The sequence below is a fragment of the Amblyraja radiata genome, chromosome 4 (assembly GCF_010909765.2).
Source record: "Amblyraja radiata isolate CabotCenter1 chromosome 4, sAmbRad1.1.pri, whole genome shotgun sequence".
NCBI lineage: Eukaryota > Metazoa > Chordata > Chondrichthyes > Rajiformes > Rajidae > Amblyraja > Amblyraja radiata.
Window position 1 is genome coordinate 77,093,583 of NC_045959.1, and position 23,764 is coordinate 77,117,346.

The 23,764-nt window shown below is 41.3% G+C and overlaps 1 protein-coding gene across 1 annotated transcript in view; it reads left to right on the top strand.

Moving 5' to 3' along the window:
• The window catches only part of rab2a (RAB2A, member RAS oncogene family), a 66,021-nt gene that overhangs the window by 35,387 nt on the left and 6,870 nt on the right, over nt 1-23,764 (top strand). The window contains exons 5-7 of the mRNA XM_033019778.1: nt 1,172-1,264; nt 4,495-4,606; nt 21,061-21,129. Of these exons, the coding sequence (XP_032875669.1) occupies nt 1,172-1,264; nt 4,495-4,606; nt 21,061-21,129 (274 nt within the window). The remainder of the gene's footprint in view (nt 1-1,171; nt 1,265-4,494; nt 4,607-21,060; nt 21,130-23,764) is intronic.

Consider the following 23,764-nt stretch of genomic DNA (forward strand, 5'->3'; position numbering starts at 1 on the left):
TATGGTGCTCCGCTCACCGTCCCCGGGGAGTTAGTCCCTGCCACTTATGGGTCCCAGGAACCCCCGTCATCGGTGCTGATTCGCTTGCGGGAAAGGGTCGTGTCCTGTCTCCCATCCCAACGTCGGGTCATGGAGTGGCCCCTTCCCATGTGCCACTGCCGCTGATGGGCTGCCCATACGTTTTTTTTCACCGTGACTCCCACAGGTCACCCTTGCCGCGCCCGTATGAAGGTCCCTTTCGCGTTCTGCGGCATGGGCCTACTTCATTTGATTTGGACATGGGAGGCCGGCGTGAAACTGTGTCTATGGTTCGTTTGAAACCGGCCCACTTGGACATGACCGAGCCAGTCCATGTGGCTCAACCTCCCCGTCGCAGGCGTCCGCCATCCCGGACTCCCGGGGATTCTTCCGAGCAAGCCTCCGGGGCGTGGGATTGTATCTACGTGTTCGGGCCGCCTAGTTCGGTGTCCCGTCCGGTTCGGTGCCTCTGGTTCTGGGGGGGGGGGGGGTTATGTGGTGGCACCTGGTGGCAGCCCAAGGGCACAACGAACCATCAGCTCTGGAGGTTGGCGTCTTGATTTGGGAGGCGCTAGTCACTGGGGCGGTACCCGAGTTGGTATTTAAGGCCGGGCAATGCCCCTGATCTCGAGGAAGTAGGGAGCTGTATTGAAGAGAATAAGCACGTCTAGTGCACACAACCCGTGTCCGACTAGTTTTTGGCTGGATTCCTGCGAGTCCCCGCTACAATATGATAGATAATTTAGAGCAGGAATGTAAGGAAAAACAAAATAATTGGTTTCTAGAGTGGTGAGGAATAGCTGCAGACCTGTTCATAAAAAAGGAAGATTTGCAGGGGTGAGTATGCTTTGAGTTGCAATAAATGTTGGTGTATATTTTTGGCAAGTGGACTCTTGAATGATAATCTAAGATTAGAGCTTTTCTTGTGTCATTAAACCACAAGCATGCATTTTGAATGGAATGGAAATGAGATTAAGGGAACTCAAAAAATGATTGGAGAAGTGTGGCTTTGGTTCGGTGGGAGATAAAGGCAGGCATTAAGAAATAAGGGGTTAGAGTTTGCATATCTTGAATTAAATTAATAGTTTTGCTTATAATCCATAGATTTAAATTCCAAGACTTTTTCCATCATGTATCAATTTCTCTCCCACAGAAGGGACACGTTCAATCACTTGACAACTTGGTTAGAAGATGCTCGCCAGCATTCCAATTCAAATATGGTCATCATGCTTATTGGAAATAAGAGGTAACTTTTTAACATGTCAGGCTCTAAAAAACTGTTCTTACTTTTAGACCCATGGTGGGAAGGTAAGGAACTAAACTGAGGAGAGTTACTACCATTGTTTTAGGTATTCCAAACATTTTGTTGCGGTGCGAAGATGCAGTCCACAACCAGAAACTACAGATGAAAATACTGAAAAGGAATTACAGTGCCCTCCATAATGTTTTGGACAAAGACCCATCATTTATTTATTTATTTGCCTCTGTACCCACAATTTGAGATTTGGAATAGAAAAAATCACATGTGGTTAAAGTGCACATTGTCAGATTTCAATAAAGGCCATTTTTATACATTTTGGTTTCACCATGTAGAAATAACAGCAGTGTTTATACATAGTCCCCTCCCCATTTCAGGGTACCATAATGTTTGGGAAACAGCAATGTCATGTAAATGAAAGTAGTCATGTTTAATATTTTGTTGCATATCCTTTGCATGCAATGATTGCTTGAAGTCTGCGATTCATGGACATCCCCATTTGCTGGGCGTCTTCTCTGGTGATGCTCTGCCAGGCCTGTATTGCAGCCAACTTTAGCGTATGCTTGTTTTAGGGGCTGGTCCCCTTCAGCTTTTTCTTCAGCATATAAAAGGCATGCTCAATTGGGTTCAGATTGGGCGATTGACTTGGCCACTCAAGAATTGCCCATTTTTTAGCTTTGAAAAACCTATTTTGTTGCTTTAGCAGTATGTTTTGGATCATTGTCTTGCTGTTGAATGAACTGCCAGCCAATGAATTTCAAGATTCAAGAGAGTTTATTGTCATGTGTCCCAGATAGGACAATGAAATTCTTGCTTTGCTTCAGTACAACAGAATTATAGAAGGCATGAATACGGAACAGATCAGCGTGTCCATATACCATTGTATAAATATATACACACATGAATAAATAAAACAGATAAAGTGCAAATAAGCAGATAATGGGCTATTAATGTTCAGAGTTTTGTTTGAGTTGAGGTCAATGGCTGCGGGGAAGAAGCTGTTTCTGAACCTGGACGTTGCAGGCTTCAGGCTCCTGTACCTTCTACCTGAAGGTAGCGGGTAGATGAATGTGTGGCCAGGATGGTGTGGGTCCTTGATGATGCTGCCAGACATTTTGAGGCAGCGACTACGATAGATCCCCTCGATGGTAGGGAGGTCAGAGCCGATGATGGACTGGGCCGTGTTTTCTACTTTTTGTAGTCTTTTCCGCTCCTGGGCGCTCAGGTTACCGAACCAAGCCACGATGCAACCGGTCAGCATGCTCTGTACTGTGCACCTGTAGAGGTTAGAGAGAGTCCTCCTTGACATACCGACTCTCCATAATCTTCTCGGGAAGTAAAGGCGCTGATGTGCTCTCTTTATGATTGCATCAGTGTTCTCGGACCAGGAGAGATCTTCAGAGATGTGCACGCCCAGGAATTTGAAGCTCTTGACCCTTTCCACCATCGACCCATTGATATAAACGGGACTGTGGGTCCCTATCCTACCTCTTCCAAAGTCCACAATCAGTTCCTTGGTTTTGCTGGTGTTGAGGGCCAGGTTATTGTGCTGGCACCATTTGGTCAGTCGGTCGATCTCTCTTCTGTACTCTGACTTATCTCCATCAGTGATACGTCCACAACAGTGGTGTCGTCAGCGTACTTGATGATGGAGTTAGCATTATGACCAGGTACGCAGTCATGAGCATAGGGTGAGTACAGCAGGGGGCTGAGCACGCAGCCTTGAGGTGCTCCCGTGCTGATTGTTATCGAGGCTGACACCTTTCCACCAATTTGAACAGTCTGTGGTCTCTAAATGTCGAGGATCCAATTGCGTAGAGACCCAGTTCTGCGAGTTTGGTAACCAGCTTGGAGGGGATGATTGTATTAAATGCCGAGCTGTAATCAATGAATAACAGCCTGACGTATGAGTTTTTGTTGTCCAAGTGGTCCAGAGCGGAGTGGAGAGCCAGCGAGATCGTATCCACCGTTGATCTGTTGTGGCGGTAAGCGAACTGCAGTGGGTCCAGGTTTTTGTCGAGGTAGGAGTTGATTTGCGCCATGATCAACCTCTCAAAGCACTTCATCACCACCGACGTTAGTGCCACTGGTCAATAGTCGTTGAAGCACGTCACCTTGCTCTTCTTGGGCACCGGTATTATTAATGCCCCTTTAAAGCAGGTGGGAACCTCAGACCTCAGAAGTGAGAGGTTGAAAATGTCCGTAAAAACTCCAGCCAGTTGGTTCGCACAGGTTTTTTTAACACAACCGGGTATACCATCAGGTCCAGGCGCTTTTCGAGGGTTCACCCCTCTGAAGGATTTTCTGACGCCGGCCTCTGTGACTGACTGAAATACCATCACCATGAGGTGAAGGAGGCATTTGTTTGAACTTGAGCAGATTGGATGTGTCTATACACTTCAGCATTCATTATGCTACTACCATCAGCTTCTGATCTGTATTTGAAGGAGGAGTTGGAGTTTTAAATTGGGAGAAGTTGCAGATAATTTGGAGCATTGAAATTTGCATGAGTAAAAAGGATTAGAGGCGGAGGACATGATTTGGCATCTATTTTGGAGACTTCTATGAATCAAGATTTGAAGTGATTTGCCATAGCATAGGTCTTAACACTCTTGATACATGTGAAGGTTGGTGACCAAACAAATCGCCATTGCCAATTTAATGAATTTGATCCAAAATTGGCTGGAGTATTTAGCAAAAACCTGCAACCAACTAAATCAAAAAGGTAATACTACTGAAGAAGGGTTTCGACCCAAAACATCACCATTCCTTCTCTCCAGGGATGCTACCAGTCCGGCTGTGTTACTCCAGCATTTTATGTCTATCTTCAGTTTAAACCAGCATCTGCAGTTCCTTCTTACACATATTGCTTTGTTAATCTTACTCTAATGGTAAAAATTCAAAGAACAGTTCTGATGAAAGGTTCTGGGGTTGCTTTCCAAATTTGAGTTTTACCGTATTAGCTAATATCAGATGGGATGACAGGATACTAATGGTGTCTTGGGTAATAAGACCCAAGTTAGTTATTAAAAAGGGATTGCATTTCTGATCAATATCTTGCTAGCATAAGTTTCATGAAGAGGTTTTGAATTAAAGGGAATTAAAGGAACAATGGAGAGGGTATCTAATTATTGCCTCAGCTTCACACAGAGAATCTCCATGCATTTGCAAGCAACCATGAATGAAAAATGTTTAAAAAATATTATTACTTTTTTTAGTGATTTGGAATCAAGACGGGAAGTGAAGAAGGATGAAGGGGAGGCTTTTGCAAGAGAACATGGCCTCATTTTCATGGAGACTTCTGCAAAGACAGCTTGCAATGTTGAAGAGGTAAGATTGCTTAGTATTTTAATATTTTAACAGATTGGGTTTATTTTCTTAAAAGCAGTTTTGTTTTGGAAATACTGAAATGGATATGAGCGAATACCTCTGAACTAAATATTTCTTGGAACACATCCTAATATTTTTGAACTGGTATTATTGAGGCTTGATTGCTAAGGAACAAATTTGTTGCTTGGGCATTGGAAATTAATATTCATGTTTAATTTTGCTAACTAACTGTCCTGTCAATTTCACAAACATTTTCAATTATCCCGTCTCTCCTTGTTTTTGCAGCCTGGTGTAGAAAGAATATTTAATTGTGATATACACCTGGAGCAGATCTGTTAAATTCTTACTTGCTGCACTTTTACAGGCCCATTAACACAATAACACACAGATATACAATAGAAACAATTTATAATCAGTAACACTTGGTAAAAAGATCAATGTAGTGCAAAACCAAAGTACATAATACAACAAAAACCAAAGTTGAATATAGTTTGTTGCTGAGATTGGGTTGTACAGTGTGGTTCAAGAGCCTAATGGTTATGGGGAAGAAGCTGCTCTTGAGCCTGGAGGTTCTCTGGCTCCTGTCTCGCCTTCCCAATGGTAGCAGCAAGAATGGACCATTTTGTGGGTCCTTGATAATATTAGCTGCCTTCTTGAGGCAGGGCCTTATGTAGATCCCTTCAATAGTTGGGTGGTAATGTGATAGACTAGCCAATGTTTGCCACTTTTGCAGTCGCCTTCATTCCTGTACTTTCGATAGCTGAATTAGGCCATGACACAACCAGTCAGAATACTCTGCACTGTGTACCTGTAAAAGTTGAATCGACTATTTATAAGTGTTCTGTGATTCGTCTTTCAATTAAATATACCCTTTTTTAAGAATGCAAGGAGAAGTTTGTCTATCATTTTCGTTTGAAGGTCAAAATGAAGATTTTTCTCATGTTCTACACCTGATAAGGCTCTGACAGTGGAGGACGCAGAGGACAGAAAGGTCAGTATGGGAATAGGAAGGAGAGTTAAAGTGTTTAGCAACCAGGAGATCATGTATGTTTTGGGCGGGCTGAGAGGAGGTGTTCACCTAAACCTACATGATCTCCAGGTTGCAAAACACTAACTCCCTCCCATTCCATACTGACCTTTCAGTCCTGGGCTTCCTCCACTGTCAGCGTGAGGCCCAATGCAAATTGGAGGAACAGCACCTCATATTTTGCTTAGGCAGCTTACAACCCAGTGGTATGAATTTTGACTTCTCTAACTTCAAGTAACCCTTGCTTTCCCTCTCTCTGCATCTCTCCCCCATTCCAGTTCTCTGGCCAGTCTGATTGGCCTTTTGATTAAATTTTTATCTTTATATGCTTCATTGTCACCTTCCCTCTAGCTAACAATGATCTATTCTACATTTTCCTTGATCTGCGTCCCCTTTGATGTCTTGGTTTCACACCTTACCCTACCATATCCCCGTGTGTACCTCTCCTCTGACTCTCAGTCTGAAGAAGGGTCCCGATCTGAAACATCACCCATTCCTTCTATCCGGAGATGCTGCCTGTCCCGCTGAGTTACTCCAACATTTTGTGTCTATCTTCGGTGTAAACCAGCATCGGCAATTCCTTCCTATACATTCTCTAATTTTGTTTTGCTCAGCTGAATACAGCAATTCAATTAATCCATAATTTAGTTTTCTACAAATGGTCAAATGATGAAAAGATCTGCCTTCCAGAATTCATTTTGGTTTGCAAATGGATCTGCTTAATATTGGTGATGCTAGAGTGTTGTGTTTTCGGCAGGGTCCTCAAATTACTTTGAGGAAAGTACTATTCCAGGAAATTCATACCTGTTACCACTTGCTGAATTGGTTGCATTCTGTCCCTAACATATTGGCTGATGGGGTTGCATTGAAATGTAGTGTAGATGCAGAAGGGTTTTGCAGTTTGGGAAATGTTCTCATAACTGAGATCTGCACATGTGCAGTGATTCATATCCAATTCTACTAATGTGGGCTATTTCGCAGCCCGTTTGAAGAGACTAAGTTGAAATGGCACAACTAGTTGGAAAATGTGATTATCAAAGATTACAGTTTCTGCTGAGCCTCACCCATGTATCCTTCCTGAGCAGATCATCTTGTCACCTCCTTTCCTGCCTTTACTATTCTAAAATTGGTGATTAGTTACTTCAAGTCCTTTTTAAATGACTTGCATTATTCCAAAACACTGAGCTTAAAAAAGTAAACAGGTTAGGATAAAATGAAATATTTGTAGGAAAGAACTGCAGATGCTGGTTTAAATCGAACGCAGACACAAAATACTGGAGTAACTCAGCAGGGCAGGCAGCATCTCTGGAGAAAAGGAATGGGTGACGTTTCGGGTCGAGACCTTTCTTCTGACTGATGTCAGGGGAGTGGCCGGGACAGAGATAGAATGTAGTCTGAGACATTAAAACTCTTGGGAGATCTGGGAAGGGGGATGGAGGGAGGGAAAGCAAGGGCTATTTGAAGTTAGAGAAGTCACTGTTCATACCGCTGGGGTGTAAGCCACCCAAGCGAAATATGAGGTCCTGTTCCTCCAATTTGCGCTGGGCTTCACTCTGACAATTGACGAGGCCCAGGACAGAATGGTGAGATTGGGAACGGGAGGGGGGGTTAAAGTGCTGAGCAACCGAATAGATAAGGTAGGTTAAGGCGGACTGAGCGGAGGTGTTCAGCGAGACGATCGCCGAGCCTGCACTTGGTCTCGCCAATGTAAAGGAATTGACACCTGGAACCGCGGATACAGTAGATGAGGTTGGAGGAGATGCAAGTGAACCTCTGCCTCACCTGAAATGACTCTCGGGGTCCTTGGATGGGGAGGTAAAGGGACAGGTGTTGCATCGCCTGCGGTTTCAGGAGAAAGTACCTGGGGAGAAGGTCGTTTGGGTGGGAAGGGACGAGTTGACCAGGGAGTTGCGGAGGGAACGGTCTCTGCAGAAAGCAGAAAGGGGTGGAGATGGGAAGATGTGGCCTGTAGTGGGATCCCGTTGGAGGTGGCAAAAATGTTGGAGGATCATATGCTCTCCAGAGATGCTGCCTTTCCTGCCGAGTTACTCCAGCATTTTGTGTCTGTCTATAATAAAATATTTGTTGGAAATGTTATCATTTAAAAAGACATACTTTTAATACTATTTCATTTCATTAAAATACCCATTTAAATAAAAAGCTAAAACTCCATTATTTTCAGCTGCACTGAGTTTCAACTATGAGCTGTTTAATTGTTGTTTTTTGCCAGTAGAGGTCAGTATTTTGCACTGAAACATGATGTGTCTACACCATGACTCCAAAAAATAATACCAAGAGGTGAAGTTGAACACGGGTTTGTGATGGGCAAGAAAACAAGACATCAATAAAAAACATAATTAGACAAAAAATTCAAGTTCTTACACCTAGGAATATGAAGCTCTCAACCATCTTGACTTTGGCACCATTAAAACAGACTTGGACATATATTCCCCATTTTCCTGAAATTAATGACCAGCTCCTTCATTTAGCTGACGTTGAGGGAGAGGTTTGTTGTTTTGACACCTTGCTACTAAGATTATAAAGGAATCATGATCAACTTGGGCCATTATCAAAAAAGGATGACTGACAGTTTAATTTAAATAAATGCAAGTGCTTGTTAAATAGTAGGGTCTTGCAGAATGTTGTAAAACAGAGACCCGAGTGGGCAGGTGCACAGTTCCATCCAAGTGGTATCATAGGGTGGTGTAGAATGTATGGTGCCTTCAGTCACTATTAAGTACGGGAGTCAAGGTACATGTTACAGCTCTATAAAAAAAAGTTGGTATCGCCACATTTGAAGTACTGTTTCCAGTTCTGGTTGTCCTACTTTAGAAAGGCTATCATCAAGGATTTTACTGGGACGGCATTTCGAGTAAAGGAAAGCTGAATAGACCAGGACTATTTTCCCTGTAGCTGAGGAGTGACTTAAAGGTAAATAAAATTATGATGGGCTGAGATAGAGTCCAAAACTAGAACTCTGGATTTGGGGGAGAGTGGAATGATTTAAAAGGATTCTGAGGAGCAACTATTTCCAATAGTTGTTGCCAGATGAAGTGGTTGAGGCAGGCACAATTATGACATTTGAAAGGTGCTTGGAAGTATGTGGATAGGTAAGGTTTAGAGGAATGTGGAACAGGCACAGGCAAGTGGTTCTAAATTGGTTAGACAACATGGCGGTGTGGATGAGTTTGGCTGAAGGGCCTGTTACTTTGGTATATTACTCGATGGCTCTGTCTTGGAACCACGACCATATTAATAGATTCCAACATAATCCTGACAACTGGTGTACAATTCCTGGTTTTATTCCTCTTGAAATAACAAAGTGTGGAGCAATGCATTTTTGTAATAGGAATAAAGGAGTAGACTATTTTCTGAATGGGGAGAGAATCCAGAAATCTGAGGTGCAAAGGGACCTGGGAGTGCTGGCGCAGGATTCCCAAAAAGTTTTTTAAAAAACAACAAAAAAACAGGGATGTAATTCTAAGGCTTTATAAGGTGCTGGCCAGGCTGCATTTGGAGTATTGTGAGCAATTTTGAGCACCATATTTGAGGAAGGATGTGCTGGTCCTGGAGAGGGTCCAGATAATGTTTACATGAATGATCCCAGCAATAAGTGAGTTAACGTATGATGAGCGTTTGACAACATTGGGCCTGTACTTGCTGGAGTCTAGGGCCAGAGGTCATAGCCTCAGAATTAAAGGACATTCCTTTAGGAAAGAGATGAGGAGGAATTTCTTTAGATGGCGGTGAATCTGTGGAATTAGTTGTCACAGAAGTCTGTGAAAGCCAAGTCAATGGATATTTTTACGGTAGAGATAAATTTGTGATTAGTATGGGTGTCAGGGGTTGTGGGGAGAAGGCAGGAGAATGTGGTTAGGAAAAAGAGATAGATCAACCACGATTGAATGGAAGAGTAGACTTGATGGGCCGAATGTGTAGGTAGGAACTGCAGATGCTAGTTTAAACCGAAGATAAACACAAAATGCTGGAGTATTGGGTCAAGACCCTTCTTCAGTCTTGTCGACCCAAAACGTCACCCAGTCCTTCTATTCAGAAATCGCCATTGCCAATTTTATGAATTTGATCGAAATTGTCTGGAGTATTTGCAAAATGCTAAAACCTGCAACCAACTAAATCAATATGGTAATACTACTGAAGAAAGGTCTCGACCCAAAACGTCACCCGTTACTTCTCTCCAGAGATGCTGCCTGTCCCGCTGAGTTCCTCCTACATTTTGTGTCTATGATGGGATGAACAGCCTAATTCTGCTCCTACTGCTTATAAACAATATTACCTTTACTGATTTAATTTTACTGAAGTGAATGACCTCCAGACTGAATTCTTCCAGTTCTTCCCACTTGTCATCTGTTAGTCGTATTCCAACTTATCTACACTATTTTACCACCTAACTATATCTAGTAAAAAGGGCCAGACGTCCCCCTCTGACACTTGGTTGTAAATCCTTGATCTTTAACTTAAATATGGGGTTTTCGGCACAAAACACTCTTTGGCAATAAAAGAACTGGAGATGCTGGAAATCTGAATCTATTTGTAACCCTTGGCTATTTTCTGGTAGTTGTAGTTTTCTAAGTTTCCTTCCTTGTGTTTTTGTACACTTGTTTTATTGCTAACCAGGACCACATGCTTTTGATTTAGCACATTAAACGTGGTTATTGGATAAAAATGTCTGAGGTAGATTGAAATCTGAATTCCACATAATAAAAGTAAATTACTCTGACTTGTAAAAGAATGATGGTCAAAGTTTAAATCTTCCACATGAAGCATTTTTTTCTTATGCCATTTATACATGTACAGTGCAGCCTCAAAAATATAACCGTACATGTTCTCAACATATTAGCTAAACAAGGAGGAAGGACATCCTTGTGATTGAGGCAGTGCAGTGTAGGTTCACGAGATTGATCCCTGGGATGGCGGGACTGTCATATGAGGAAAGATTGAAAAGACTAGGCTTGTATTCACTGGAGTTTAGAAGGATGAGGGGGAATCTTATAGAAACATATAAAATTATAAAAGGACTGGACAAGCTAGATGCAGGAAAAATGTTCCCAATGTGGGGCGAGTCCAGAACCAGGGGCCACAGTCTTAGAATAAAGGGGAGGTCATTTAAGACTGAGTAGAGAAAAAACGTTTTCACCCAGAGAGTTGTGAATTTGTGGAATTCCCTGCCACAGAGGGCAGTGGAGGCCAAGTCACTGGATGGATTTAAGAGAGAGTTAGATAGAGCTCTAAGGGCTAGTGGTATCAAGGGATATGGGGAGAAGGCAGGCACGGGTTATTGATAGGGACGGTCAGCCATGATCGCAATGAATGGCTGTGCTTGCTCGAAGGGCCGAATGGCCTCCTCCTGCACCTATTTTCTATGTTTCTATGTAAGGAGCATAATCTTAAAAAAAAATTTAAAAATCATGCTTTATGTGCATCTTGGTTTTATGTTTATTTGAACAAAATAAAGAACTGATTTTAGAAAATGGCAGCATATACTAGCAATGTTACAAAATTTTGAGATTTTAAAAATCAAGTCTGCAATTTATCCCATCAGATAAAGCATAAAAATAAGTTTAATTTGACACCTAATTCACTTTCATATCTCAAGTATTTAAAAAGTTATGGCCATTTTCATACTCGGAAATGAGCATCTTGTTCCCTATTGATTTTCTATGGACATAACAAAAAAGCTGTGATCGTGAACAGTCAAAAGCCCATAACTTTCTTAAAAATTAAGAGAACTGAATGAAATTTTCAGTAATCATAGATTGAAGCATTCTGAAACAAATATAAAATAATCTTACTTGGATGACCTGAAATTAAAGCATATAATTAGTTAGCTACCTAATTGTAGCTAATTTCAGACTTCAATTACTAGATCTAAACATCTATCCATTTCTTAATAAATGATTAACATTTTTAAATAGCCTAAATGTCCAAATAATATTCACAAATAATTCACAATAAAACATGATTTTTAAATCTCATTTACATTAATTTATAGGCCAAATGGAAGGAATTCAGTGTTCAATTGCTGTAAATAAATGCCCATTTAAATCAGCTTTCTAGTGGGTTCCTGTGGAACGCGCTGGTTTAGAACGTTCACATTGCGGTAGATTTGTGCCCCCAAATGCCCAGAAAAATACTGCGGGATATAATGGGCCCAAAATGAGCTACTCGCAATATTAAACTTTGTATAAAGGGATCTTAAGAAGCCCTTTTTAATGTAAAAATATACAGCCTACCTTCAGTTGACTGCTTTATGAGACCCTGCGGTTGCTGGTGGTCGCGGGTTTATAGATTGATTTTTAAACTACTGTAACTATTATACGAGGCCTTTAAAACTAATAATAGCTTTTGCGACGGGGTCTTCCAGCGATTTTTCGTTAATAATTAACTAGGCTGAACATCTTCGATTTGAACAGCCTAGAGAAAATCGCGTTTTAAACCCGCCCCCCTCTAAACGGCGCCAAAATCGCGCACACCTGCAGTGACAGATTTTCAGCGACGCTTCAGGTAGGCTTTGCAACATACCTACATATACTTGCGATAATAACTGAAAAGTATAGTTGGAGAAGATTTCTCAAGAATGGGGTGAGAGCATGAGGCAGCACAACATCAAGATAACTGATTTTGAAAATCAATCTACTGAGGCATTCCCCCTGCTCTGCAGCTTAATAAGCTTTTGACTCCTTCCCTGTTCTGTTGACGGGTCTTTGACCAAAACTGTTAGCTCAGTTTGTTTTCCTGCAAGTGCATTGGTGATCTATATTTGAGGAAAGAATATTAACTAAAATAACTAACTTTACTAGGTGGAATATACCAGAACACCCCTCATGGTTTGTCCCCACTATTTTCTCCAGCAGTGCCAAGTTGCTTGTTTGTTCAGCCAAATTGGCATTTGTACTATTTGAAGAAAATTTGAATGGTGAAAATAGTCCATTCATCACAACCAGTTTTCTATTCATTCATGGCATGAATAAATGACCAAGTGCACTAATACTTTGAGAGCTGTAGTGCTGGACTTGATGTCTAAAGCTAGTCACTGTTCTAGGTTGGCAACAAAAAATGAATGTGAGCTGAAGCTGTGGTATCAAAGCAGCATTTGCCTTAATGTGATATCAAGCAATTATATTAATGTCGATAGGAATATTTGGGGAGATGATGGGTAATAACCTGACGTGATCAATTATTTCTTGCAAAGGCAGTTAATAATGGTCCTTGTCAGTCTTCACAATCCCAAATAAATCTGCAGGGTTTCATTATGAACAGCAATCTCCAGTTGCTTCATCAATGATCTTGCATGAATTTCATGTGATGCATCATAGACTATCCATCTGGATCTGTATACTTAAAGACAAGGACAATGATTTTGAATTATTTAGATAATGGGCAAGTATAATGTTGCTATCTAGATGTTAGGCAATGACCATCTTCAACAAAAAAATTGCCAACTTTTAACTTTCAGTCTAATCCATTACCATCAAAATCCCAGGCTGGCAAATACTGGGAATGTATTGCTTGAGTAATTTGGCAGGTCAGGCAGCATCTCTGGAGAAATGTTTTTCCAGAGATGTTGCCTGACCTGCTGAGTTACTCCAGCATTTTGTGTCAATCTTTGGTGTAAACCAGCATCTGCAGCTCCTTTATGTTACACATAGTGCCCTCCATAATGTTTGGGATAAGACCCATCATTTATTTATTTGCCTCTGTAATCCACAATTTGAGATTTGTAATAAAAAAATCACATGTGGTTAAAGTGCACATTGTCAGATTTTAATAAAGGCCATGTTTATACATTTTGGTTTCACCATGTAGAAATTACAGCAGTGTTTATACACAGTCCCCTGATTTCTGGGCACCATAATGTTTGGGACACAGCAGTGTCGTAAATGAAAGTAGCCATGTTTAGTATTTTGTTGCATATCCTTTGCATGCAATGACTGCTCGAAGTTTGTGATTTATGGACATCACCAGTTGCTGGGTGTCTTCTCTGGTGATGCTCTGCCATTTTATTGCAGCCATCTTTAGTTTATGCTTGTTTTGGCAGATAGTCTCCTTCAGTTTTCTCTTCAGCATATAAAAGGCATGCTCAATTGTATTTAGATCGGGTGATTAACTTGGCCACTCAAGAATTGACCCTTTTTAGCTTTGAAGAACTCCTTTGTTGATTTAGCAGTATGTTTGGGATCATTGTCTTGCTGTTGAAAGAACCGCCAGCCAATGAGTTTTGAGGCATTTGTTTGAACTTGAGCAGTTAGGATTTATCTATACACGTCGGAATTCATTATGCTACTACCATCAGCAGTTGTATCATCAATGAAGATAAGTGAGCCAGTACCTTCAGCTGCCATACATGCCCAGGCCATAACACCCCTACCACCGGGTTTCACAGATGAGGTGGTATGCTTTGGATCTTGGGCAGTTCCTTCTCTCCACCATACTTTGCTCTTGCCATCACTCTGATATAAGTTAATCTTCATCTTATCTGTCCACAAAACCTTTTTCCAGAACTGTGGCTGCTCTTTTAAGTACTTCTTGGCAAACTATAACCCGGCCATCCTATTTTTGCGGCTAACCAGTGGTTTGCATCTTGCAGTGTAGTCTCCGTTATTTCTGTTCATGAAGTCTTCTGCGGACAGTGGTCATTGACAAATCTACACCTGACTCCTGAAGAGTGTTTCTGATCTATTGGACAGGTGCTTGGGGATTTTTATAGAGAGAATTCTTCTGTCATCAGCTGTGGAGATCTTCCTTGGCCTGCCAGTCCCTTTGCGATTAGTAAGCTCACCAGTGCTCTCTTTCTTCTTGATGATGTTCCAAACAGTCGATTTTGGTAAGCCTAAGGTTTGGCTGATGTCCCTAACAGTTTTGTTCTTGTTTCTCAGTCTCATAATGGCTTCTTTGACTTTCATTGGCCCAACTTTGGTCCTCATGTTGATAAACAGCAATAAAAGTTTCCAAAGGTGATGGAAAGACTGGAGGAAAGACTCGGTGCTGAGAGCTCTCTTATACCTGCATTAAGGAGGCAATTAAACACACCTGAGCAATTACAAACACCTGTGAAGCCATGTGTCCCAAACATTATGGTGCCCTGAAATGGGTGGGGGTGGGGGTGGGGAACTGTGTATAAACACGGCTGTAATTCATACATGATGAAATCAAAATGTATAAAAATGGACTTGAATAAAATCTGACAATGTGCACTTTGACCACGTGTGATTTTTTTTTTCTATTACTATTCTCAAATTGTGGAGTACAGGGGCAAATAAATAAATGATGAGTCTTTGTCCCAAACATTATGGGGGACACTGTACCAGAGGCATATCTCCAGCCTTCGGATCAAATCTTAGAATGCCCTACTTAATGTTAATATGGCCTGCTGTCATCTTGTGCAGCAATGATTTGAAGTGGTTCACTATTACCTCTAAAGGAAACTAAGGGTCAGCTATAAATTGTGCTTTTGCCATATTCAATCTAAGTGAATTTAAAAATACGGTCTCTTTTTTAAATTGCTTCCTTGTCATTCTTCAGGCTCAAATATAAATAGACCTTGAGTGAAATGCCACAGAGGTTTATAGCTCTTCAGAAATCCAAAGTGAAAAGTTAGTGCTTCCAGGACTCATAAAAGATGCAATAGATTTGGGAGAAGTGTGAAAAAATGTAGATTATAATGTTTTATATATTATTATTATTAATTGCCTTTGAGATTGTGTATGATACCGAACATGCTTGTGATTAGTCTCTGACAAGGCCTGGCCTTTTAATTTTGCTAGATGCACAGTAATGTGAAAGTGTTTCATACACAGCATAGTTCGGTGTTTGTATTTCTAAAGTTACAAAAATGGTCTTGACTATTATGCATCTTGTTTGAGTTACTAAGTGAGTAATTTGCAGACCCCAGTTATGGAATTTATGTTGTATAAAATATCATGGAATTTGAAACTGCAATTACCAATTAATATAATTTGTAAAGCCACTGAGGTAAAGTATATTATTAAAAGCACAAATTGAGTTGACGTGCAGATCAGCTTTAGTTGCCAAGGAAAATGGAAGTATTTGATTAAGTTTGGTATTGGCTGGAAGCCAAATGTACTTGTTCAGAGCCCAAAGTCATTTGATAAAAATGTATCAATTTCCTGAAATTCCCAACAAACTGATTACTCTGGCAGCAAACCTGTGTACACTTTTTTAATTATCCAATCCGTTTTATGTATTTATTTCTTTAAATTACAGAATTGAGCTCAACCAATGAACGAATAAATAAATTCAGTTAATTGATTGTTTTGGGGGGGGGGGGAAATGAGCAATGTACAAGTTTTATTCATTAAAAATGAAGCATCTCTGCCATGTATAGCAATGCCCTGCAGGTTAAAGCTTGTAGCCCCATTTTCTTAGATATCAATTATATAAAAATATTACTAAACAATACTGTTGCAAGATAGTTTCTGCTCTTTCTTCATCTATGGTGGCCAATGAGTGGCAATTTCACGCTCCGATCTTGTGCTGTGTTAAACAGCACTAAAGGCAATTTTGAGTCCTGTCCTATTCCAACTGACTAAAGGGCATGTCCCACTGTACGAGGTAATTCAAGAGTTCTCCCGAGTTTTCCCCTGATTCGAACTCGGAGAATGTCCGTAACGGGTCTGTAGGAGTTTGTGGATGTCTCGTAGCGGCTCGTACGAGTAACGGTAGGTACTCGGGAAATCCGGTAAACTCGTCAAGTTTTTTCAACACTGTGAAAAATGTCCACCAGTAAAAAAATATTTTAACTTTTTACTCATACGAGACATTCACGAACTCCTATGTACCCGCTACGGACATTCTCCGAGTTCGAATCAGGGGAAAACTCGGGAGAACTCTTGAATTACCTCGTACAGTGGGACAGGCCCTTAACACGGAGACAATAAAAATGAAAGGATGAATACTGGGGAATTTTGAATACAGGTTTAATGCAGGAAAGTGGTATTGCAGTTTTAAAAAATCAACCATAATTGAGTGGTGAACAAGGGCCAAATAGCTCACCAATGCAGGTAGTCATTGTACAATTGTAGAAGTTCGATAAGAGTATGCGGCAACATGCCAAATCTCCTCAACTTTCATAGAATATAAAAGTCCAGCTGTACAGGTGGGGTGATTTTGTTCTCGGGTATCCAGTGCTTTCAACCATTTTTCTATCACATGAAATTTACGCCAGACACTTATGCCAAGTACAAGATGAATAAATCACTAATTTGGCACTTCTGGTTGAGAGTAGATTATAGATGCATTTGTGCTTGTCTGCTGGGTTCAACCGTTATTAAGAATGGGAATGCTTGCAAAGCAGCATCCTCCAATTAGTTATACAGCACACTATTATAACCCCCCTGACTCCCATAGCTATCTTGACTACACTTCTTCCCACCCTGCTTCCTGTAAAGACTATCCCCAACTCCCAATTCCTCTGTCGATGCCGCACCGCCCCAAAACGCCACCCATTCCTTCTCTCTGGAGATGCTGCCTGTCCCGCTGAGTTACTCCAGCCTTTTGTGTCTGTCTTTGGTTTGAACCAGCATCTGTAGTTCCTCCCTGCAGACTATGGACCACCTCTTGCAGTAGCATGTTTTGCTTTTGCACAAATGTGTTATATTGCATGGTCTGTAATTTTACTGTCTTATATCATTTACATATTTATGTTCAGTATGTTGTCTACATCTTGCCTGTGCTGCTGCAAGCTAGCTTTTCACTGTACCTGTACTTGAGCATATGACAATAAACTCACTTGACCTGACTTCTTTGCTTCCTCTAGTGCTATCTCTCAACTGGAAGAAGATTGATTTGTTAGTTAGGGTAATAGTTTGTAATCAGTATGTTTCATTCTATAAGTTTGACTTAATGCCATGAGATTTCTTGGCATTTGGAGTCAATGTTAAGCACTCTCAAGCCATTCAGTCATCTGAGTTTATCCCCACATTGTACAAACATTAGTTTTTTATCTACATTGGTAGATGTGGTGTGGGATATCTGATGAAAAGAATGGAACTTGCTCAATTGTTCTCAGAAAAACTGTCCTGACTTTCTGTTCCAATGTGTTTCTGGGGAGGATTGCCAGGGTGCATATGCTTTCTTGTATCACTAGGTTGGTTTCCACATATTTGCTGAGAACCAACTCTGCTGGCCTTAAATTGACATGCTGCTTGACATTCGGCATTGGGTGAACTGAAATTTCCACACTAAGTTACAACGGCTAAAGTCGTGATTTGTTCCTAACTACTGACGCCATCCCTCCTTACACAATCGTCTATATGAAACTGAACCTGAATGTCTACAATGCATTGGATTTTTTCCATGTTTCTTAACTAATGGCTTGGCATGTACTTGAACTTTGTTTCAACCTCGGTTTGAAAACACCCGTTCATCACTTCACTGCACATTCTAGTTGCATATAATCCCATGTCCTTTCCTATTGATGAACAGACATGGTATTCTGGCAATGGTGCTAAAAAAAGAAAAATGTTTGTTTTTAAAGAATTGTACTTCCATGTTCCCCACCCTAGAGTTTTTGCTCTTTTGTGCCTCACAACAGGGTGAACCTTGCCTCCTTAACAGCTGTGCTTTTTTTTCCTTCTGCTTTGACGGGGACCATCTGTTCAACTATTTCTGCTTCCTCTCTCCCGCGTTGTACTATCAAATCCCCTATAAACTCCCTCAAGGTGTTCCAGAATCTCCTTGTGCTTTCCTAACATTTCTACCGTCCATGGGAATCTGCCTCCTGTAATCTCTTGATTTAATTCCTGTTATGTTTAAATTGTGTTTAAATCCGTTCATAGTCCTGTCCATCTAATCTATTGATGCAAGATTATCCTGATTTTTTTTTTCCCTTGTTATGAGTCAAGCTACAATGGTCACCACCTTATTTCAAAATTATTATTTTTAACTAAATATATACTGGATGGTCAGTAATATGTTAGTGCTAATTAACCATTTTCATACATTTTCAAACTGAAAACAAATAGTTAATGGGGTTTAGCACATTTTAAGTGATTTGTATGTAAAGGCAGGAAGACCTGAAACTATCCCTTCTGCACCCTGCACCATCAGTGTTTTTATTTTTAAAAATTCAAATGTTCACAAATTTAGATTAAAATGATTTCCTGTCCAGGCTGCACTCCAATGCCTGTGATGCTCACTGATTGTGCAAAGACCTGGTGTGCTCCCTCTCCATCCAATAATGCATGTTTTCTTGGAACACAGGCAAGCAGTTTGGGGAGGAGGATTGTGGGCTGTAGTGCAATTAGATTTTGTGGAACATCACTTTTAATTCCTCAATTCAGGCATCTGAGTTTATCCCCACATTGTGGCAGGCCTGTCATATTTTGGAAATATTGAAGACTGACACCAGGCTGCAGAATTAGGAGGTGGCCCAGGAGTCCATGACCAACTAGGACAGCTTCAGACTAGGACAGATATATGGATAGGAAGGTTTTAGTGAGATACTAAACCAAGTGGGACCCATTGGGCCCCATTCCCCCAATGCAATATTCCACCACTCACCCATAGCCCTCAACTGCGCAGGATCGGCAGACGTTTTTAAAGTTTAAAATGGCAACAGCTTGTAAAATATAAGATCAATGTGAATGCATCTCACTTTCCCTCTTCAGTCCCCTATTCCCCTCCTCCATTATCCTCCCTTCCCCCCCCCCCAACCTCCACCAACCCTCCTCTGCTTCCTCCCCTCACCCCCTCCCTCCCCTCCTCCATTACCTCGCCATCCTTCTTCCTACCCTTATCCTCCACCATTCTCCCTAATCCTGTGGTCATTTCAAATGCCGCACTCCGGGGAGACTTTCAGTTATGCGTGCGGCATTTTTAAATAACTGAAAGTTAAGGGCCTGTCCCACGAGCATGCGACTCCATGCGGCAAGCGCGACGTAAAGGGCCTGTCCCACGAGCATGCGACTCCATGCGGCAAGCACGACCTAACGTGGTCGCTTGAGCTGTACAGCTCGCGGGGCCGGTCCCACTTCGATCGCCAGAGCCGTATGGAGTTGTGCGGAGCTGATCCCGACATCGCGCGGGGCTCCGTAAAACTGCCCGTGTTCAAAATTTTCGCTCGGCAACGGCCGGCCGGCCCACAGCCGCCTCGACGGCGTATGTCACGCGCGAACGTCCCGCGGACATCGCTCGAACTTCATGTCACTCGCGCCGCCCCCGTTTCTGGTTTGGTCGCGCTTGTCGCATGCTCGTGGGACAGGCCCTTTTAGGTCCCGCTTGCCGCATGTAGTCGCATGCTCGTGGGACAGGCCCTTTAGTCAGTGAATTTTTGAGGCTGTCCGTCTTAACGCGGGGGGGGGGTAAAGGTGCGCGGCTCCGGGCCCTGTCTGTGTCCAGCGTGCTTTTATCATGTAAATGAAATCCCGGATGCGCGCTGCTGGTTGCCTCTCCTTCTCCTTCCCCCTCCCCGCTCCGTAAATGAACAGAGGTTTCATAACCGCCTCCCCTATTCCACACCCCACCCCCACACACACACACACACAATGAAAACCACAATGATTTTTTGGTGGGGAGGGGTCGTCGCCGCTCATCTCTTCCCCCCCCCCCCCCCCCACCCCAGTTTCGGCATCCAGTAAAAATCAGCAACAATTTGGGTCGATTCAACCACTTTGATGCCATGGCCAAGAAAGCACACCAACCCTTCCACGACCTCAGAAGATTAAGGAAATTAAGTATTAAGAAGAACAAAAGAGGACCCGGAGTGGGGAGACCGCAGTGAGGGAGGGGAATGGGGAGAACAAAGGAGGACCCGGCTTGGGGGGGAGAGGCCGTGATGGGGGGATGATATGTTCAGACAGAGGCAGACGGGGTGTGGACCTGGCACCGGATACTCTGTAACTTTGTCAGCGCCCTTTATGTGGCAGCTATTGTGTACCTTGGGTACGCAAGCAAAGAATTTCACAGTGACTTATCACGTGACAACGTATTCAAATCAATTCAAAATTCAGCATGTCTAAATTCACTCTTGGTAATTTCTACAAATACACTGTAGAAAGCTTTCTTTTGGAATTCACAAGAATTTGGTTTGCCAACTACTCGACGAAAACTGCAATAAATAGCAGAAAGTTGTGGGTGCAGCCCAGTCCAACATGCAAATCTTCAAATTTCAGTCTGTAGATGCCATTAGGTTCTGAAGTACAAATACATGGTAAATTAACTACATTTGGGTGTGCAGGTCTTGTGCTTGAGTTCCAAGATTTATTTCACAAGTTGTTGCCAATTTTCTATGGATAATTTCTCATACCACCTCTCTTTAGTCCCTGTTTGTCCCAAAATAAATTGTGCTTCGGGGACCATACTCAGTAGAACTGGAGTGTTGAATGAGCGATTGTGATGAATGTTGTAGGTACCTTAACATTTTTATCATATGTTTTCTTTTAAATTGCAGGCATTTATTAACACAGCTAGGGAGATCTATGAAAAAATACAAGAAGGAGTCTTTGATATAAATAATGAGGTGAGAACATTGTTGCTTGAGTTTCTGTGTTATGGTATTGAATGTTTAATTCTTGTAAGTAATGAGTGGCCTAATGTGAAACAAGAATTTTTAATTTTTGACCGTAAACCGAAAAAAATTTAGTTGCAACTTTTCTAGATTATTTTTTTTTCTTGCAAGACGGAATTAAGAGAAAGAAAATCAATTGTTTGAATTGATATTGTCCAGTGATGTACGTGTAGAACTGCCAGGCCTCCATTCCAAAACTAATTTGAATATAAACCCAAAGGAATAATCTCATAGGCCAATAATTCAGTAAAGAGGTACTTAATCCCTGCTGTTGGCTGATTGGAGAATCTTTGATTAGATTTCTCACAATATACTTATACAGTAATGCAACATTAATGAAAATGTAAGTGGTTAAGGCCCAATCATGCTATGTAAGTACATGTTTGGAAACTTAATAACCTGCAGATGCTTGAATCTTGAGTAAAAAGCTAACTGAGGAAATGAGTGGGTCGGGCAGTCTGAAGGAAAGTCCCGACCCTAAACCAACATCTCTCCATTTCCCTCACCAGATGCCGCTTGATAAGCTGAGTCTCTCCAGCAGTTTCATTTAATTTATGTAAATTAATTGTTTGAAAACAAAATCTGTGAACAGTTTTCCATTGCAATATATATTTGCTTTTTTCTTTCCCGAGTAGTGATTCTTCATCTTTCCCCAGAGCGCTGGCATGATTAGTTTTCATCAGGAAGTGGCCTTGTTCTTTCAAAACAAACCTCTCAAAAATTAGATTTACCACTGGTGGTCTATTAAGCTCTGATAAGTAGCCCTTAGAATCGGCCTTCTGTTAAACTTGTCTATGTCGAACAAAGCGCTCATATATACTAGTCTGGTTTGTCAGCATTAGGCCTATATTCCTCTAAATATTTCTTATCCAAATGTCTTTTAAAACCTATTATTGTACCTACATTATACCTTATCTATGCTCTATATGGTCACTCCTCTCACTCCTACAGTCCAAGGAATAAAGTTATTTCCTAACCAACCTCTCTCTATATAATTTAGGCCCACACATCTTGGTAGTGTTTTCTTAAATCTTTTCCGCATTCATTCAGCTTAATGATGTCTTTACTACAGCAAGTTAACTAAAACTGTACATCATCAATGTCTGGCACAACTGCAATTTCACAACTCCTGTACTCAATGCCCTGACTACTGAAAGTCAATGTGCCAACTGCTGCCTTCATTGTCACCCTGTCTACCTGTGACACCATTTTTGAGATCTGTGTACTTGTACTTCAGGATCTCTGTTCTACAACAGTACGCTGGGCTCTAATGTTCTCTAAAGGTCTTTCCAAAATATAATAACTCCAACTTATCTATATTGAATACCATTTGCCATTCTTGTGCCACTTACCTAGCTGATCAAGATATAACTGAAATTTTTGACAACCTTCTTCCCTTGCTACGATGCCACTTATTTTAGTATCATCCGCAAACTTACTCGACTCTTGTTTAACTCTTCAAACAACTCTTTAACAGATTAATGTGACACGATTTCCCCATCACAAACTTGTGTTGACTATCCCTAATCAATTATTTTTCTCTCCAAATGCTGGTAGATCCTGTCCCTCAGATCCCCTTCGACTAACTTATCCGAAACTCTCGGGCTTACCAGTCTGTAGTTACCGGGCTTGTCCTTGATTCCCTTCTTAAATTAATCACCCTCCAGTCTTCTAAAGCTTCCTGACTTGTGGCTAAAGATGATGCAAATATCTCTGCAAGACCCCCAGCAATTTCTCCCCGAGCTTAAATATAGAACATAAAACAGCACACCACCGGAACAGCCCATGATTGCCCCTCGGAGTATAGATAAGGTGAATGCACAAAGTATTTTCCCACGGTTTGAGGAATCAATAACTAGAAAGCATAGTTTGAAGGTGAGAGGGGATTGGAATGTGAGGGGTAACTTTTTTTACATGGTTACATGCATGGAGCAAGCTGCCAGATACAGAAGTTGAAGCAGGTACAATAACATTAAAAAAAGAAATTTGGACAGATATATGGATAGGAAAGATTAGAGGGATTAAATGTGGGGAATATGACTAGTGTAGATGAGTATCTTGGACCAGTTAGGCTGAAGGGCCTGTTTCTGTGATATGACTGATGCAGAAAAGACTACTTGCCTCGAGGATGAGTAATAAATGATTTTTTTTTATATCACTCCCACCACCCCATTCCTGATTCCAATGTAAATTAGTTATTTTGCTGCTACAAGCATTCACCTGGTATGTAGTTGGATCCAGAACTTTCTGGGCTCATCTCATTCACATGTTAATATCACCCGGGCATGAAAATTTATCTGGAATAGGCATGCACCATAGATGGGAGAGAGAAAAGCATGAGAAAAACATATTCTTGTAATCTGGAGCAATCTTTTCCTCGATGCAATGTAAATTTTTCTTAACCGCTGGTATTTTAATGATATTTTAAAATCTAGTAAATGGGCTCCATATTTTGCTATGTGGACCACAAAAACAACTCGAAAGCTTGGAACTTTTTCTAAGAGCATAGAACACATTTAATAACTAACCAAACTAAAATTATGAGTTATCAATGTAGTGAAAGTTAATTTATTGTACTATATGATCT